The 18,689-nt window shown below is 36.9% G+C and overlaps 1 protein-coding gene across 6 annotated transcripts in view; it reads right to left on the reverse strand.

Moving 5' to 3' along the window:
- The window catches only part of SYCP3 (synaptonemal complex protein 3), an 11,468-nt gene extending 3,516 nt beyond the window's left edge, over window positions 1-7,952 (reverse strand). The window contains exons 1-7 of one of the 6 annotated variants that reach the window (XM_019808212.2): window positions 7,864-7,950; window positions 7,708-7,773; window positions 6,873-7,022; window positions 6,277-6,343; window positions 6,094-6,128; window positions 3,534-3,651; window positions 2,610-2,709 (exon numbers count right to left, since the gene is read on the reverse strand). In XM_019808212.2, coding sequence (XP_019663771.1) covers window positions 2,610-2,709; window positions 3,534-3,651; window positions 6,094-6,128; window positions 6,277-6,343; window positions 6,873-7,005 — 453 coding nt within the window. In that variant the 5' untranslated portion in view covers window positions 7,006-7,022; window positions 7,708-7,773; window positions 7,864-7,950. Of the gene's footprint in view, window positions 1-2,609; window positions 2,710-3,533; window positions 3,652-6,093; window positions 6,129-6,276; window positions 6,344-6,872; window positions 7,774-7,863 lie in introns of all 6 variants that reach the window. The other 5 variants (XM_019808211.2, XM_019808210.2, XM_019808213.2 and 2 more) reach the window with 5 other exon arrangements.
- Window positions 7,953-18,689: the final 10,737 nt, after the last annotated feature.

The following is an 18,689-nucleotide window of genomic DNA, read 5'->3' on the forward strand; positions in this document are numbered from 1 at the left end:
TTCACGTACATGCTCATATCCTAGATTTTGTCATTGCCAATAACAATAACTACAACTTCTACATAGTATTAACAATAGAAAATCATACTCAAACAATAGAAAGTCATACTCTGTGTAGATTGCACTCTAAGCTTTTTAAATAAACATATTTTTAAATAAACATTATGTATGAACTCATTTAATCCTCAAAACAACTCTATGAGATAGGTATTATTACTCCCCTTTCATAGATAAGGAAACCGAGGCATAAAGATAATTTTTCCAGTTTCACAGCTAGCATTTGGTCATACCAGGATGTGATTCCAAAGAGTATGTTTCCAGAATCCAGGTCTAACCATTCATTATTCATGCTGTTTCTCCATATAGCCCACTATTCAACTACTACCTGCCTACCATTCTAGCTCACTCTTAGTACTACAACTCAATCTCTACCAATACCTAAAATCCACTCATCCTATACCTAGTTTTCATTGTCCCCTATCCCTATCCCCATGTTCTCACTTCCTCCTTCCCAGCTTAAATTCTATGATCAATCACAGTTACTCCTTTCATATATATCCTGCCCAATTTTTACTCTGTCACACTTCTTTGGCTAAACACCAATCCTGGAAAATTCAACTCTCTAGTACTCTGCCTACATCCCTGCAGCTGGTCAGACTGGAGAAAACCCCACAATTATGCCAATAGGTCTCACTTTAAATTATGATCACAAGCTTAAATTCGATCCTTAATGCTACTTGGAAATTATATTTCCCTAGTCTATTCACTGATCCACTCATGAAAGATCCACTCATTTGACCTCAAAAGGCAACATGTTTTCTATCATCCAAGGACCTTAATTACTCCACTAAAGAAACATAAGTAATCCAAAAAGAACTTTGAGTCCCCATCACAATTTCTATCTACACATCTACATCTGTGCTCACATACTCTACCTTCTTCCCTGTTTTTAAGGACAACTATCTTTGTTCTCTGCTACCACCAATTTCTTCACATGTTCCAACCATTCTTAAGAATTCAACAACTGTCCTCCTCTTCCCATTACTTTTTATTTTCCCCTCAAGATTATTCTTGTCAGTACAAAAACATGTTGCTCTTTCGCCATTCTTTTTTTTTTTTTTAATATTTTATTTATTTATTCGACAGAGATAGAGACAGCCAGCGAGAAAGGGAACACAAGCAGGGGGAGTGGGAGAGGAAGAAGCAGGCTCATAGCAGAGGAGCCTGATGTGGGGCTCGATCCCATAACGCCGGGATCACGCCCTGAGCCGAAGGCAGACGCTTAACCGCTGTGCCACCCAGGCGCCCCGCTCTTTCGCCATTCTTAAACAAAAACCACACACTATTTCTTTTCTACTCAGACCACCACCCTATTTGTCTTTCCTATTCTCTCTTACACTCATTCTAATCAAGTTTTTGCACTCCCTTTTCTATCAAAATCATTCTGTTCAAGAATACCAACAACCTTCAGATTGCCAAATCCACCCTATTTCATCCTTAAGCAGCATATGACAAAGTTAATCCTCTCTCCCTTTTAAAAGGCTTTCTTGACTTCACTTGCAAGTCATTTTTTCCTACCTATTAGGTCACTCATTCTTAGCCTCTTTTACCGGTTCTCTCTCTTCTTCTTGAACTCTAAACACTGAAGTATTTATTCCAGAGCTCAGTCCTTAGACCTCCCTTTTACATTTACAATCACTCCGTTGGTGATCTCATCTAATCTCATGGCTTAAATGCTGTCTTTATGTTGAAAATTCCCAACTTTGTATGTTCAACTCATATCTCTTTCCAGAACTCCAGACTCCTATACCAATGGCCTACTCAACACATCCCCTTGGATGTTTCATATTAACATTTACAAAAACTGAACTGATCAACCAATGCCTAAAATTATTTAATATTAATAGTACCTAAGCTCTTAAGAAATGTGTGATAATTTTATAAATGAAAGAATGAAATAAAAGGATAGTTAATGTAGTTATGTAATATATGGGTGGGGCTCACTTCCTTCTCCCATAGAGATGAGCATGTAACCCAAGTCTGGACATTAAGAGTAAACCATGTTTTGACCATAATGACTGGTTCAGGAATGGGCAAATGATCCAAACTAGATCAGTGATAATCCTCCAGAGGACTTCCTTTCTGCTGGTTATTGAGAAAAACCCAGTCCACTGGGGTTACTAAACGTGTAGTAAGTTTAAATTGCAAGAAGCTATCTTGCTTACTACACTGAAAGAGCCTATTAAGAATTGGAGACAGAGCCCAAATGACACTATAAGCAATCCTTCCTTACACCCATCCAGCTATGCCTAAAGCTAAACTACCCCTGGACTTCTTTTATATAAACTAATCCTTCTGTTGTACTTTGACAATTTCTGTCACTTGGAACTGCAAGACTCACAACCAATATAGGAAGCAAAGGCCAACAGCTTTTATAAGTATGGTATGTGCCTCTAATTATCTGGTTTACCATTCAGCAGGACCAAAACACATAGCCAGCATGGGAAATGGAACCCAGCTGAGTGTCAGAGATCTACTACACAGCTAGGCTCTCCATTCCTACTTGACACTTGGTTATAATTAATTATAAAATTAAGCGTGTTACTAACAGCTAGTTTTTCTTCTTGTTCCTCAACTTTCTGCAAATCTATATCCCACTGCTGAAACAAAGTCAGAAACTGCTGAGAGTATTCTTGGTTAAGCTTCTGCCTGTAAAACATAACAATGAATATTTTCATATTTTATACCAAAATATTCAAAACAAAATTTGACATACGTTATAAATACTAAAGAAGGAAATAATGGCATCTTAAATTTTCAAATATGAAACCAAAAAGTAAATTATGATTTATGCTGATTTTGGAAGTACTTCTTTTCCTAACCAGCTAACAGAAAAGCCTTCTCACATGCTTTAATTTTTAAAAACTATGGAAGTTTTATTATATATAAATTTTCCAGGAAAGTCCATTTCAGCTCCAAGTAGTTTTTTTCTCCAACCAAATATAGGTTCTGATATGATAAATAGATTCAGTGAAGTTATTATGTTTATCATTTAAGATTTCCAAATAGAAATATTCCACTTAATTTTTCCCCATTTTGGTACAACAGTGATTTTGTAAAAAAGAACAATTAAGTCAATTTAGCTAAAACACACAGATGTAATATTTACAGTAAGACTGATCTTTTTCTGCATTGTTAAACAGGTAACTATCAGAAGGCTAATAATTTATGACATTTAATTTTTATTCAGTTGGTGTGTTTCTAGAATGAATATGAATAACCCTTAGAGTAAAAAACTCAATTGGTATTTAAATGGAGAAAAAGATAATCTGCATTGATTTTTAAGAAATATATCTCAAGTCTATGAAGAAGTAAGGTTATAGAACTAATGGACTTAAAGAAAAATCAAGCCAAATATACATTTTACTAGAGACCCCGATAAACAGAAAATGATAGCATTTTTCATAATTTGCAGCAATGAATACTAAGAAATGATACAAAAGTCGTAGCTGTGAAAAAACCAACAACCTTACCTTTGCTCTTGTTGGGTTCTCCAAACATGTTCAATTTTCTGGTTACTAGTTTTGAGAGAAGCCTTGGTATACAATTCTAGTCTTTTTCTCTTGGCAAGAAGAGTCTTGTTAATGTCAGCTTTATTGAAAATAAATATTCATTAAAACTTAATGTTGAAAATTATTTTGTTCCCACATATTCAAATTAAATAGGGATATAACTGGTTCAAGAGTTTTGGAAAGACATTTAAAAATAAATCTTGGGGACGCCTGGGTGGCTCTGTTGGTTAAACCTCTGTCTTCGGCTCAGGTCATGATCCTGGGAACAAGTCCCGCATCTGGGCACCTTGCTCAGGGGGGAGCCTGTTTCTCCCTCTGCCTGCTGCTCCCCAGCTTGTGCTCTCTCTCTCTCTCTCAATCTCTTTCTCTGACAAATAAACAAAATCTTTCAAAAATTAAATTAAATCTTAAAGTAGGTATAATATTAGAAAGGAAGATTATTTGCTTTTTTTTCTAAGAAAACTTTCAGCTATTAGTATCCCTATTTTGATTTTCCTAACTAGAGTTAATTTTTTAGTTTAGAGATGATTGAAAAAGCTAAACATGAAAAAAGGGGAGTTTCAAAGACAGACCCTTTAACTCCCTTGTGAGAAAACACTTATAATAAAGGCAAAATTTTTCTAAATTTGGAAAATACTCTCCAACTGAAAGAACTCACTTAGATGAGTTATTGCTAGAAAGCATCGTATGAAACACACAAAATTATTTTTAAAAAGAACCCAAAAGCAGCAGTGGCTCAGTCGCTTAAGTGTCTGCCTTGGGCTTAGGTAATGATCCCAGTCTCCTGGGATGGAGTCCTGCATCAGAGCTCCCTGCTCAGTGGGGAGTCTGCTTCTCCCTCTGCCTGCCACCCTCCCCTCCCCTCCTGCTCTCTCTCTCTCACAAAAATAAATAATCTAAAAAGAATCCAAAAAGGAGAAAAATAGTTAAATAAGAAAATTATTTTTAAAAAATACAGTCTGTTTTTAAATATAATTTTTACCAAAAGAGAGAAAAAACAAGCATAGAAATGTCTTAAGTAAGTATCTTGATATATTCATTCAAGAACCCTTCTAAATATTTTTATGGAACTTTTTTTTTTCTTGGACTTAAAGAAAAATTTTTTCTTACTGAAGTATAGTTGATACACAATGTTATACATTAGCTTCAGGTGTATAGCAATGATTTCTGGAGCTTTTTATAGGACATGTTTACTCATAAGTACTGTATTTCATAAAACTTTTAATACCTCAAAAATGCTGTGCTAAACACATGCATATGAATCTACCATCAATAATTATTTTTCAGTAATCATGATGGATCTGTACTTCTATACAAATATTTTATATTTCCAATATGCACCTACAATAAATTTAGAAGACAGAGTACAAAACAAACATTTTTTCCACTACCAAATAAAGCTTTCAAAAAAGACTTGACTGGGGCGCCTGGGTGGCACAGCAGTTAAGCGTTTGCCTTCGGCTCAGGGCGTGATCCTGGCGCTATGGGATCGAGCCCCACATCAGGCTCCTCTGCTATGAGCCTGCTTCTTCCTCTCCCACTCCCCCTGCTTGTGTTCCCTCTCTCGCTGGCTGTCTCTATCTCTGTCAAATAAACAAAAAAATCTTAAAAAAAAAAAAAAAGACTTGACTGAATAAATAATCCATAGAGAGGAGCCAAATACTGACTCTTTTTAAAGAATACTATCCCCTGAGGCACCTGGGTGGCTCAGGTGGTTAAGTGGTATCCCCCTTTGGCTCAGGTCAAGATCCTCAGGTCATGGGATCTAGCCCCACATTGTGTTGGGCTCCCTGCTCGGCGGGGAGTCTGCTTCTCTCTCTCCCTCTCCCTCTGCCCCTCCCCTGGCTCATGCATGCTCTCTCTCTCAAAGAAATAAATAAAATCTTAAAAAAAAAAAAAAGAATACTATCCCCTAACAATTAATGTAACTAATATTAAATATACCATTTAAGGTTTATAAACTTTTTATCTGATTATATATTTCTTACCAGCTAGTAGGGTTTTCTTTCTAAAATACTTAGTTTAGTAATGTAAAAAATAACAATAGAGAAGTATTTTAAAGGTTTCAATTTATACTGCCTCGAAGAAAAGAACACAGGAATGTCCTAGAAAATAACTAAATTGAGAAAATGAAAAGCTGATATATATACAGATATGTGTGTTTTTAACACGATCTGTGAGTTTGTGAAAAGTTCATACAAACAGGGGTAGAGACCTTCCCCTTTCATTTTTGTTCTAAAATTGCACAATCCATTAAATTCACACATATATAAAATAAAAATACCATTCTTACCTCACCATTGTTAACACCATTCTTACTCTTCACATCGACAACTGAAGAAGATTAAGTAAGGAAATCTATGTAGTTGAATCACACATACTTAGACAAAATCTTACATATGAGGACAAGGCACTAGGTAACAGTCTTATAGTCCACTGATTAACATTTTCTATTATACAAGTTATGTGTTACAGGGTTTTAAATAATTATCTTAAAAGACAAATATCTCCTAAAACATACCTCCAAATCTTTCCAGCATATTTTGTACTTCACCCCTGTGAAATTACATTAAAAAAATTTTTAATTAAGGATTGAAATATCACACATACAATGTATTTTACATACAATACTCATTGGACAACCAAAGTAGATTTTTCTTATAGTACTTTATGTAACAGGCAAAAATTATTTTGAGCACATCACCCCACATCTTCAAATATTGCTGCAGAAGTCCTTTTCTTCCCATGCTTCTCAATTACTGGAGTCTTCCCTACATTGACAATAAAAAAGAAAAATATTTTTGAAACTAAGTATTCCATTTTGGTAATTTTTAGTGGTGCAAAATCTTAATTTTGAGGCCCTGTAGGCTTTTTTGCCAACATAACTTTTTAAAGCAGACATATAAATACAGTACTTGCTCTGCAGTTAAATGGAATTAAATCAGGATCCAGGACCATTTTATAGGAACAATTTTGCAAGCCTTCCTGTGTTAATGTCATAGTAAGCCAGGTTTTTATTTATCTTTATATATTATATATATTTACTCTATATATTTTATTTATTTATTTATTTATTTATTTATTTATTTTATTTATTTAATTTATGAAGCAGACATCTGGAGAATAATGACTGTAAAGGTAACAGATGCTGTGTAAACTTTTTGAATGCCAAATGAGAAACACGAAGTACATGAAAATGCTTTACAAATAAAGTTTTATTAGAGTCTAAAAATATAATGCATCCCAAACGAATGAACTACAGGACATGGTCACAGCCCAAAAATATTAGATATACCGTACCTTCAGTAACATCTTCCTCTGAACCACTCAGACCTTTTTTATCTTCTTTCTCAAAGCCATAGGCTCTTATAACCTGATCCTCCACTGATGTCTTCCCAGATTTCCCTGTACGTTTTCTTCCAGAGGGCACCATATTTAGATGTCTTCTGACTTTTAAAAAATAAATCTCTGAAACCTTCTGAATCCAAAGACATCATTTAAGTAAACTGGTAAATTTCAAAATTAGCGATATCAAATAAAGATTATCTTAGTTGAATAACAACTTATTTTGTTGGCCCAAAATTAACAAAGAAGATAATGACAGCATCGACCCTGATTTCAGGTGTGCGGCGATGGAGAGCTGGTATCTGAGAGCTATGAGATCTGAATTTTAGTTCCGCTTGTGTCAGATTCTGGCTAAATTCGGGCTAGATTCTAGTTTGTGCATTTCCGTCACAAAATGAAATTGTAGTTGTTGACAGGTTCGATCCTGTGAGCATGCCCCAAAATAAGTTTACAGCAAAATAAATATAAAATAAAACGTTCTGCAATGTATGCCTCTAGAAATAACGATTCCGCGTAAGATTTTCACAACATAGGCATCGAAGACAAAGGAAGAGAAGCCCTTAGTTCATTCTGTTTCTGACAGGTTTGGGGCGCGCACGAGGGAGAGACGCGCAGACAGACGAAGGCCCACCCTGCCCCCCGGGATATGAACTTGCCCAGCCTGTCGCGACCCGTCAGACCCCTGTTCAGCCCGCGGCTTTCCACCCGCCCCTCGCCTGGCCCCGCCCTCAGTGAAGTTCACCGACTTCATCTTCCTGTCAGAGGCCCCAAGTAAATCGGAAAGATTTACCTCACAGATCACGAGTAGCCTCTGGCTCGGTCTCCCGCGCTAGAAAAAGGGCTCCCCTCCTCACGCCTGAAAAAAACCCCAAAGGTCAAAGACCACATGAAAAGGTCTCCAGACAAGTGTCCCGCCACTCCAGCCTAGACTGCCCCAGCCGCTCACCCGAGGCGTCCGCTTCGCTAGCACGACGATCCTCTGAGGGAACTCAGAATTCACGCGGAAGAAAAGCCAGGATCGCCTCGCCTGAGGGCTTCGCTGATTGGCTGGTGGCTGCGCGCGTGCATATAGAAAGCCACAGGCTCCGCCCCCACGGGCAACTGGCCAGGAGACTGCTGACCCAGAACGTCTTGCGGGCCGCGGCCTGCCGAGACTAGCGTTCTTGGGGTATGTTCCTGTCTAGTTTTCTTTTTTAACTTAAGTTTAAATTTTTTATAATATTTGAAAATTGCAGAATATATAAGTTACAAAACATGAATACACGACCCAATTTGTGAAGTAGAATTTTACCAGAACTCTTGGGGTTTCCTCAGGAAAGACCTTCCATCCCATCCCCGCCCCTCATGCGCCTTTCAGAGGTATTTTTTTAATTAACCCTGAATTCTGTGTAAATGTCTTCCCTCCCATTTTCCAAGTTTTGTTACCACACATAAATGCCCTTAACCTTGCTTGGTTTTGTGTTTGAGTGGTACGAAAAAAAAAATTCCATATTTTTTGTAATATTCTACCACTTACTTTTTACTTGATATTATGTCATTAAGAATCTTTATTATTTGGTGTAGCCATAGTTCTTTCATTTTCACTGCTGTATAATATTGTGACTCACTTCCACAATTTATTCATTGATTTTCTTGGCCGTGCACATGTGGACTGCTTTCAGAGCATAACCTATATAAACAATGCCACTATGAAATTCTGATCTCATGCATATATGCTAAAGTTTTTGTAGAGAATCTAGGTATGAAGTCACTGGGTCATAAACTGGATGATATTCAGTAATGCTGAACTGGTTTCCAATTTATGACCCCACCAGCAGAGTGAGTTCCCATTGTTCAGTATACTCACCACTTGGTATAGTCAGATTTCTTAATTTTGCCATTCTTAGCAGGTATAAAATGATACTACTTAAACTGAGGGCTTTGGGGGGAGGTTTGTGGGGGAATGGGATAGACTGGTGATGGGTAATAAGGAGGGCACATATTGCATGGCGCACTGGGTGTTATACGCAACTAATGAATCATTGAACTTGACATCAGAAACCAGGGATGTACTGTATGGTGACTAACATAATATAATAAAAAAACATTAAAATAAAAAAAATGATACTACTTTGAGGTCCGCTTTATATTTCTCCAGTCACTCATAAGATTAAACTCTTGTTATGCTTATTCGCTGTTTGGGTTTCCTTTTCATCAAAATATTTATTTGGGTTCTTTTGTTGATTTTTAAGCCTTTATATATGCTGGATATTAATCTTTATGACTTTTTCTGAATCTTTTCAAAGAAACATCTTTATCCTGAAGTTTTTATAAATGTTTTAAGGTTTTATTTTTTAGTTTTTAAGTCTTTGGTCATCTAGAATCGATTTTTGTGCCTGGTGTCAAGGTAGGATCCAATTACTTTTTTTGCCCCATGTGGAACCCAATTTATTGAATACTGCATGTTTTCCCTATAACAGCTATGTTCTTTCGTATGATAAGTTTCTACATGTTTTTGAGTTTGCTGCTTTAACCTGTTCCGCTGGCCAGTCTGTCTATCCCTGTGCCAAAACCACAGTTTTCATCATTCTAGCCTTATTATAATTTTGGTGGGGTTTTTTTTTTGTTTGTTTGTTTTGGTGTGCAGCAAAGCAAGGTTTATTGAGCTATAGCAAAGTGATCATACAAAACTCCCAAGGAGGGAGGGGACCCAAAGGGGTTGCCCTATCTTTGGTATCTAATAGGGCAAGTCTCGTACCTGATTTTCTTCAGGAGTATTCTGTGTGTTCTTGAGCTTTTGCTTTTCATGTGAATTTTGGAATCCACTTTCCAAGTTCCTTGAAAAAAAAAAAAAAACCTGTTGGATTTTCATTGGAATTGCATTGAATCTAGAGCTCATTTTGAGGAAATGGAGTCTTCCTATTCTTGCATATAGCATATTTTCCATTTATTTAGAATTTCTTTAATATCAATCAATAAAGTTAGTACTTTTTTTTTCTCTGTACAGGGTTTGCACTTATTAGATTTATTTATACGTTACAAGGTTATTTTATTGATTTCTGATATTGATCTTATTCTTATATCCAGCTGGATATAATAATTTGTAGAGGCTGAGATTGTATAATCATATCATCTGTGAATAATGACATTTTTGTTTCTAATTCTTTGGTTTTTTTTCTTTCTTTTCTGACTGTACTTGCTAGAATGTTTAGTATAAAGATGAATAGAAGCATTAATACTGAACATTCTTCCTATTTTAAAGGTCATGTTTCTAAGGTTTCTACTAACAATAATGATGCTGTATGTAGGTAGTTGCTCTTTTTGCAAGTGTAGTTTCTATTTGTAGTTCAGTAAATTTTTTGTTTGCTTGTTTTGTCATTCTGTTTTAAATCATGAATGAGTGCTGCCTTTTATTTATTTTTATATCTATTGAAATGATCTTTTCTCTTTATTTTGTTAATGTGGTGAATAAGATTTATATGTTTTTCTAATGTTAAACCAAGCCTACATTCCTGTGATAAACCCAAGTTGATCATGATATATTAACTTTTTAAGCACGTTGCTATGTTTGTTTTATACAGCATTTTGTGTCCATTTCCATGACTGAGGTTGGCTTGTAATTTTCTGTTCTTACCTAATTTGGAATGAAGTCTATGTACATGGCTTGCTCCGTTTTAACAAGTCTTTGTTCAAATGCTAGTATTCATATCATTGAGGCCTTTTCTGCCCCTACTATTAGATATTGTAAATGCAAACTCTGCACTTTATTTCTTCTCTTTCCCTATTCCCCTTCCCCATATACCTTTCTCCTAGCACTTACCATTTTTTATTATAAATGTAGTTTATTTACTTTATTGTCTCCCCCAACCCCCTTTAGAATGTGAACTCTGAAGGGCAGATGGAATTGTGTATAGTGTGAGGAACAAATCTGATTTCATCTTTTTCCAAATATCTATCCAATTATCCCAACATCATTTACTAAAACGTCAACCTTTGCCCCCCCAACCCTGATTCGAAATACTACCTTTATTATACACTAGATTTCCATAAGGAGTTGGGTCAACATCTGGTTTTTTACACTCCACTGACATTCATGTACCAGTACCACACTGAATTATAGACACTTATGAGTGTGTGTGCGCACATGTGTATAAAAGATTTACTTATTTATTTTAGGGAGAGAAAGCACTCGTGCATGAGCAAGTGCACAGAGCAGAAGGGGCACAGAGAGAGAGAGAATTTCATTGTAGGGTTTTGTGGGGTTTTTTAAAGATTTTATTTATTTATTTGAGCGAGAGCATGAGCTGGGGGGGCGGCGCAGATCTTCCAACCCATGAGCACGGAATGTTTTTCTGTTTCTTTGTGTTGTCTTCAATTTCTTTCATCAGTGTTTTATAGTTTTCAGAGTGTACAGGTCTTTCACCTCTTTGATTAGGTATATTCCTAGGTATCTTACTGTTTTGATGCAATTGTAAATGGGATTCCTTAATTTCTCTTTCTACTGCTTCATTATTCATGTGTAGAAATGCAATAGATACCTTTTTTTGAGATTTTATTTATTTATTTTGAGAGAGATTCTTTTAATGTACTGTTGGATTAAGTTTGCTAGTATTTTATTGAGAATTCTTGCATCCATGTTCATCAGGGATTTGGCCTGTAGTTCTCTTTTTTCGTGGAGTCTTTATCTGGTTTTGGTATAGGGTAATGCTGACCTCAGAGAATGAATTTGGAAGTTTTCCTCCCTTTTCTATTTTTTGAAATAGTTTGAGAAGAATTTACCCTTCTTTAAATGTATGGTAGAATTCACCTGTGAATGGTCACCAGACATCTGGTGCTGGGCTTTTGTTGGGACTTTTTTGATTGCTGATTCAATTTCTTTCCTTGTTATTGGTCTGTTCAAGTTTTCTATTCCTGTTTCAGAAAAACCTTGACTTTTTATTGGGATCTCATTAAATTTATAAATTTACTTAGGAAAAAATGACAATGATGTTAAAATGTTCCAACAAAGAACAAGGGGTATCTTTCCACTAGTTCCAGCATATTTTTGTGTCTTTAAGATTTTTTTTTTTTTAATTAGAGAGAGTGAGAGAGAGCGTGGGTGCGTGCGAGAGCACGACTAGGGGGAGGGGGAGAGGGAGAGGGAGAAGCGGACTCCCTGCTGAGCAGGAAGTCCAACGCAAGTCTTGATCCCAGGACCCGGAGATCAATGACCCAAGCTGAAGGTAGGTGCTTAACCGACTGAGCCACCCAGGTGCCCCTAAAATGCTTCTTAACGACACAAAAGTGGGGCGCCTGGGTGCTGCAAGCCTGTGGGTGCAGCGATGGCACAAACTCTGTTGGAATTTGTTGTTTCTCTTAAGAGGAGTTCATTGTATTCTCTGTCTCCTGGTAATGCTGAAGGTATGGGTTATGTATGATTTTATTTTCGCTTTTGTTATTTTATTGTTCTTAGAATGTGTGGAGAGATTCAGATTCAGGGGGATCACCGTTAACCTCCATATGCCAGATTTCCCCCCAAGTCTTTCCTTGTTTTTTAAACATCACCAGGGGCGCCTGGGTGGCACAGCAGTTGGGCGTCTGCCTTCAGCTCAGGGCGTGATCCCGGCGTTGGGGGATCGGGCCCCACATCAGGCTCTTCCGCTATGAGCCTGCTTCTTCCTCTCCCACTCCCCCTGCTTGTGTTCCCTCTCTCCCTGGCTGTCTCTATCTCTGTCGAATAAAAAAAAAAAAATCTTTAAAAAAAATTTTTAAAAAAAATCATCAGAGGTGTATCTTTGCTATTAGCCTTTTTAAAAAATAACTTTTATAATTGACTGATCTTTTCTATTAAATCTTAGTTTTCTCTTCCATTAATTTTTGCTATTTATTATTTCCTTCTATTCACTTTTGTTCTTTTTCTAACTTTTTATGTTGGATCATTAACTTGTTTATTTTCAGTATTTTTTCTTTTCCAGGATATTAGTTTGAGATGATAAATTTCTGTGTACCCTTTAACTGAATCCCACAAGTTGTGATATGCAATGTTTTCATTACCATCAAGTTCTAAGTATTTTAAATTTCCATTATGAGTTCTTCTTTGACTCCTGAATTAATATGTTTTTAGACTTTAAAACAAGTGTAGTTCAATTTGATCTTTTTAATTAAAATATTCTAATTTGATACCCTGTAATCTGGATCATACCTGTGATATTAAATGTTATTACTTGCTTTATGATTTAGCACAAGGGCCATTTCAAAAAATTATTCTATGTGTTCTTAATAAGAATGTGTAAGCTCTGATTGGGAGGTGTTCAGTTCTAGATATGTCCGTCTAATTAAGTTTTCTAATTGTATCATCAGATCTTTTCAGACTTTACTGATATCTGTCTCCTTGGCCTGGGAATAACTGAGGAGTTATTGGTTATTTGTTAAAGTCTTCTACTCTGATAGTGGATTTTTAAGTGTTCCCTTATAGTGCTATCAGTTTTTTATTTTTGTATTTTGAAACTAGTTAGGTACATACAAGTTTTGAATTTATTCATCTTTCTGTCCGTTGAGAACTCTAATCATTGTATATTGACCTTAATAATGCTTTTTGTCTTAAATTCTATTTTTTATGGTAATAACACTATCCTGTGTTTCTTTTGTTTAGTATTTATCTGGGATATCTTTTCTCATGTGTTTACTTTTAAACTTCCTACATCCTTTTATACTTCATGTGTATCCCGTGGTGTATATCCAGTTTTGTTTTATGTTATCATATTTGGGGGCATGTGGGCTGTTAGCTGGGGTGTTTCAGTTTTCCTCCAAGTGGGTTCTCCAGGAAGCTACTTAAAGCCCATCCACATCATGGTTTCTGGGTTCCAGCTGAAGCCAAAGAGAACAAGCCCCAAAGCACATTTTCAAACCTCTGCATTTGTCCCATGTGCCAAAGTTATTCAAATGGCGAAGCCTAGCTTGAAGAAACAAATTCTACCTCTTTTTTTTTTTTTTAAAGATTTTATTCATTTATTAGAGAAAGCACGAACAGGAGGAGGGGCAGAGGAAGAAGCAGGGAGCCCGATGTGGGGCTTGATCCCAGGACTCTGGGATCAAGACCTGACCAAAGGCCAATGCTTAACAGACTGAGTCACCCAGGTGCCCCAAATTCTACCTCCTGATGGGCAGAACAGCATAAGTCTGTACATACAGAGACAGGGAAATTATTGTAGTTATCTCTGCAAATAAGTTATCTCAAACCTCTTTTATATTTTGCACCTCCCTGTATCTCTGCTACAGTGTGGGCAATTATATTTGGTTAAGTTACTGTGTGAAATGCAACCAAATACAATTGTGAATGATACAGAAGTGCATAACTGAAATTTTTCTTACCCAGTTTGCCTTAGCTAGGGTAGACTATTACTGCAACAAATAAAACCAAGCATGTATAATGACTCAAAAAAAAAAAAGTTTATTTCTCCTATAACAGTACTGAGAAAGTAAATAGGTCCTCAGGGAACTTTTGGTGTGCAGTCATTTAGGGACCCAAGCTAATGGAAACTCTGCCATCTTCACCTTGTGGATTCCAAAGTTGCCAAAGAAGTGGTCTCTGTCCCAGCCAGCTAGATGGGAAAAGAATATGGAGGAGCATTGGGTAGGAGGTTCAATGGGCTAGACCTGGAAGTGACGCACATTATTTCTGCTCACATTTTATCACCTAGCAGCTCAGTCACGTGTTGACACCTAACAGCAAGTACAGTGTTATTCAAGGAGAAGCTCATAAAAATGATTTAAAACATGACATGAAAATTTAGAACAAAATTAAATTAGGCTCTGCCATCAATTAACTGTGAGACCTTGGGCAAATTATTTGACTTTACTAAGCCTCTGTTTCTTTCTTCACTAATGCAAGGGGGATAATAGTATTTCTCTCATAGAAATTTGGATTTTAAAAAGTGAAATATGGCATAAAAACTCCTAGTAGGCACTCAATAGTAGATAGCAAGTACTCAGTAAACATAAGTTATCAATATTACTAATATTATAATGGGTATTTGTTGAGTCACTGGTATACCGTTTCCTGAATATCAAACATGAATGCTACCAGTGCCAGACATATTAAATAATATAGAAATTTTAAATTTTATAGTAAAAATTAGAGTTAATATTTTATTAACAAATGCAGATTTAACAGGGAGCTCTTTCCTTCCAAGTCCCCATAAGAGAGCCTCATGGCAGCTGCCAGTTCTCTCCCACTACCTCTCTTGCTTGCTTCCCCAGTACACCTCTTACCTATTTTTCCTTTTTCCTGTTGCCCTGGATCTTCCCTTTTGGGTCACTTTATTACTTTCTTTTGTAAACAACACAACTTTCTCATGCTTCTGTTGTATCCACCCTGTAATTCCACTCACCAAAACAAAAAAGCTGCCTTGGGAGGTTTGAAAGGGACAGGATTATACATGACTAGTTGATATTTTTGCAATCACAGTTAGAAAAAAAAAAAACCATAATCTAGAAAGTTAATTTTCTAGGCAGATGTCCCAGGCATCCTTAACATCTCCTTCTTGGTCTCCCCTGTTCATTTACTGAACACAATGGAATTTGGCACAGTCTTCTCACCCCAACTCTTGCCCTCATCTTTTGACCTCTCGGTTTCTTAAGGTCCTCATCTAAAATGACCTGCTTGTGCACTCCATTTAAAGTCCCCCACCTCTTATGGCCACACCTGAAGCTGCTCCACCCTCACAATTCCCATCAGATATCCTACTCAAATCAATGTGTCCCACCTTTCCAGTCCACTTAGTCTCTGTTCACACTATAACCACATGCCAATCTCATCCAGACTTTCAATCCATTACCATTTTACTTTTCCTTGTTCCATGAGCCCCTCGCTTGTCTTTGATTCAAATTCCATCATTTCAGTCAGCCTCATGCTAATAACAACCTGTACTTTCTCTGCATTTGTCTGGCAAAATGTTATTTCTGCAAACACTCAGCTATCTTGGTCTGTGCTACCTACCCTCGCTCTGGTGCGTCTGGAGAAAACTACCCAAAGGAACAAATTTGTAGCACTTTTATTTTTAGGGCCTCAGTTGGGCCCTCAACTTTGCCCTAAATTCTCCCATTTCCCAGTGGCAACTCATTGTCCCCAGCCTTTTCTACTCTATTCAACCTTGAACAGTAACATTTCCCTTTCACACTTAGTATTTAACAGTCCTATTGTTTTTTCCTGAGGGAGTAGTTCACACTGAAACCCCCCAAACTTCTGCCATCAGAGCTACAGCCTACCTGAATCTGAGTCCATTCTTTCCTCCTCTTAGCCTAGGGAAGATGTCCCTCCTCCTGTGTTCTGAGTTCCACAGCCTCTTGTCTTCTAAGAATCTTATATTATCCATTCTTTCTCTGCTCTATCCCACCCATTAACATTTACAAATATTCTAATATCACATAACTTAAAAAATTCTGGGCCTTAATTCCAAACAAACTATTACTCCCCTATGTCTTCCTCTTAGCCATCAAAATTCTAGAAATAATTATCTAAGCTTGTTGCCTCGAATTCCTTTTCTTCCATATACTCTTTAAACCACCCTAAATCACCTTTGTTCCTTTCTACTTTAAAATGGTGCTCACTCTGAAGTGACCAGTGACCTCCAAGTTGCTAAATCAGATAAATGCATGTTCTCTGCTCCTCATCTCATTCGACTCTCATTAAGTCAAAACTGTTAAACCATTTTTTCCCCTCCCTCATTCTGTCTTCCTTTAGCTTCTATAGCTACACATTCTCTTGCTATCCTCTTATTCTGGCAGTTTCTCAGTATCTTTGTTAACTCTTCCTTCTTCAGTGGACCCTCAGCTGTCGGAGTTCCCCAGGACTTGGTTTTACTTAGTTCTCAATTTGTACTTTCTCTAAATGTTTTCGCATATACACAGCTTCAAATACAAGAGTTTCTCAAAGTGTGGTTCATGAGCCAGTCTGAAGATGAGCCGGAGCAGATGATGAAGTGGGGAAATGTGGTGGTTGAGGGTAGGGGAAAGGGGTGTTAAAATGCAGACTCCTAGGCCCCATGTTAGGTCTACCAAATTAATTCTGTGGGTGCGAACTGGGAATCTGCATTTTATTTTTGTTTTTTATTTTTTTTAAAGATTTTATTTATTTATTCGACAGAGATAGAGACAGCCAGTGAGGGAGGGAACACAAGCAGGGAGAGTGGGAGAGGAAGAAGCAGGCTTCTAGAGGAGGAGCCTGATGTGGGGCTCGATACCGTAACGCCGGTATCACGCCCTGAGCTTGAAGGCAGACGCTTAACCGCTGTGCCACCCAGGCGTCCCAGGGAATCTGCATTTTAAATAATTCTCCGCATCATGCTCAGACTAACTTGATTTGCTCCATTAACAAGAACAGTGCAACATCTCCATCTGGTGACAAACCAACATCAATGCCTTATTTTCTCAAATGTTAGGAAACTTAAAAACGTGAAAAGCAGGGGTGCCTGGGTGGCACAGCGGTTAAGCGTCTGCCTTCAGCTCAGGATGTGATCCTGGTGTGCTGGGATCGAGCCCCACCTCAGGGGCTCTTCCACTATGAGCCTGCTTCCTCCTTTCCCACTCCCCCTGCCTGTGTTCCCTCTCTCACTGGCTGTCTCTATCTCTGTCGAATAAATAAATAAAATCTTTAAAAAAAAAATGTGAAAAGCAGAAAGGAAATAAGAAACAAAAGATACGAATGAATGATCTGCCCCGTGAATAGTCAAGATTAGATTATGTCACCTTTTGGCTTTTCTAGCTCCAAATGAGAACTCATCTTTATTCATAAGTTTCAAATTTTAATCCTTACTCAAGTAAATAAAAACACAAGAATTGAAATGACTATTTCATCACACGACGTCTCTTAAAATGGAACCAAAGACATTTAATGGATTTTCAGAGTTAGCTTTCCCTTGGTTAGCTAATAAAAAGCATTCTACTTTCCACTAAAAATTTAATATGGGACATTAAAATTTTACCTAAAATTTAAATTGTTATCTTAAAGTAATAAATATTCATTGTAAAACAACTTGTAGAAGATAATTTATGAAGGAAATTACTCATAATCTCACTACTAAGAGATAATACAGTTAAATTTGAGGTATTATTTCATTTTTTTCCATCCATGAATGGATTTTCCACTGGATAATTTGAAAATATTGTTTGACTTTGTACCTGCCTTAATTTGTTACCAGCTCTGCAATTCTTTTCTTGCAGGGCTCAATTTCACAACCCTGAGGATCGTGACCTGAGCCAAAATCAAGAGTCAGATGCTTACCCGACTGAGCTACCCAGGTGCCCCAATTTTTTTTCTATTTTTAATATGTTTTACTACTTGTATCTAAGGTTTAGCAAACAAAGGCCTCAGGGTTTTATTTACTTTGATCACACTTTGATTGCTTAAAGTCTCAGATAAAATTGGTATATAATGTTAGTTTCAGATGTATAACATAATTTAGATATTTACATATACTACAAAGTGGTCGACACAATAAGTCTAGTTACTGTCACCATATAATTGATTCCTTTCACCCTTTTCACACACCCAACCCACTTCCTCTCTAATAACCACCAGTCTGTTCTCTGTACCTATGAGGGCTTTTTTCCACATTCAACATATAAATAACATATGGTATTTGTGTTTCTCTGACTTATCTCACTTAGCCTAATACTGGTGAGGTCCGTCCATGCTCTCATAAATGCCAAGATTTCCTCCTTTTTATGGCTGAGTAGTATTCCATTGTATAAATATACCACACCATCAAAACAGTATGGAGATTCCTCATAAAGTTAAAAATAGAACTACCCTAT

This window comes from Ailuropoda melanoleuca, chromosome 15 (assembly GCF_002007445.2).
Source record: "Ailuropoda melanoleuca isolate Jingjing chromosome 15, ASM200744v2, whole genome shotgun sequence".
Taxonomy (NCBI): Eukaryota; Metazoa; Chordata; class Mammalia; order Carnivora; family Ursidae; genus Ailuropoda; species Ailuropoda melanoleuca.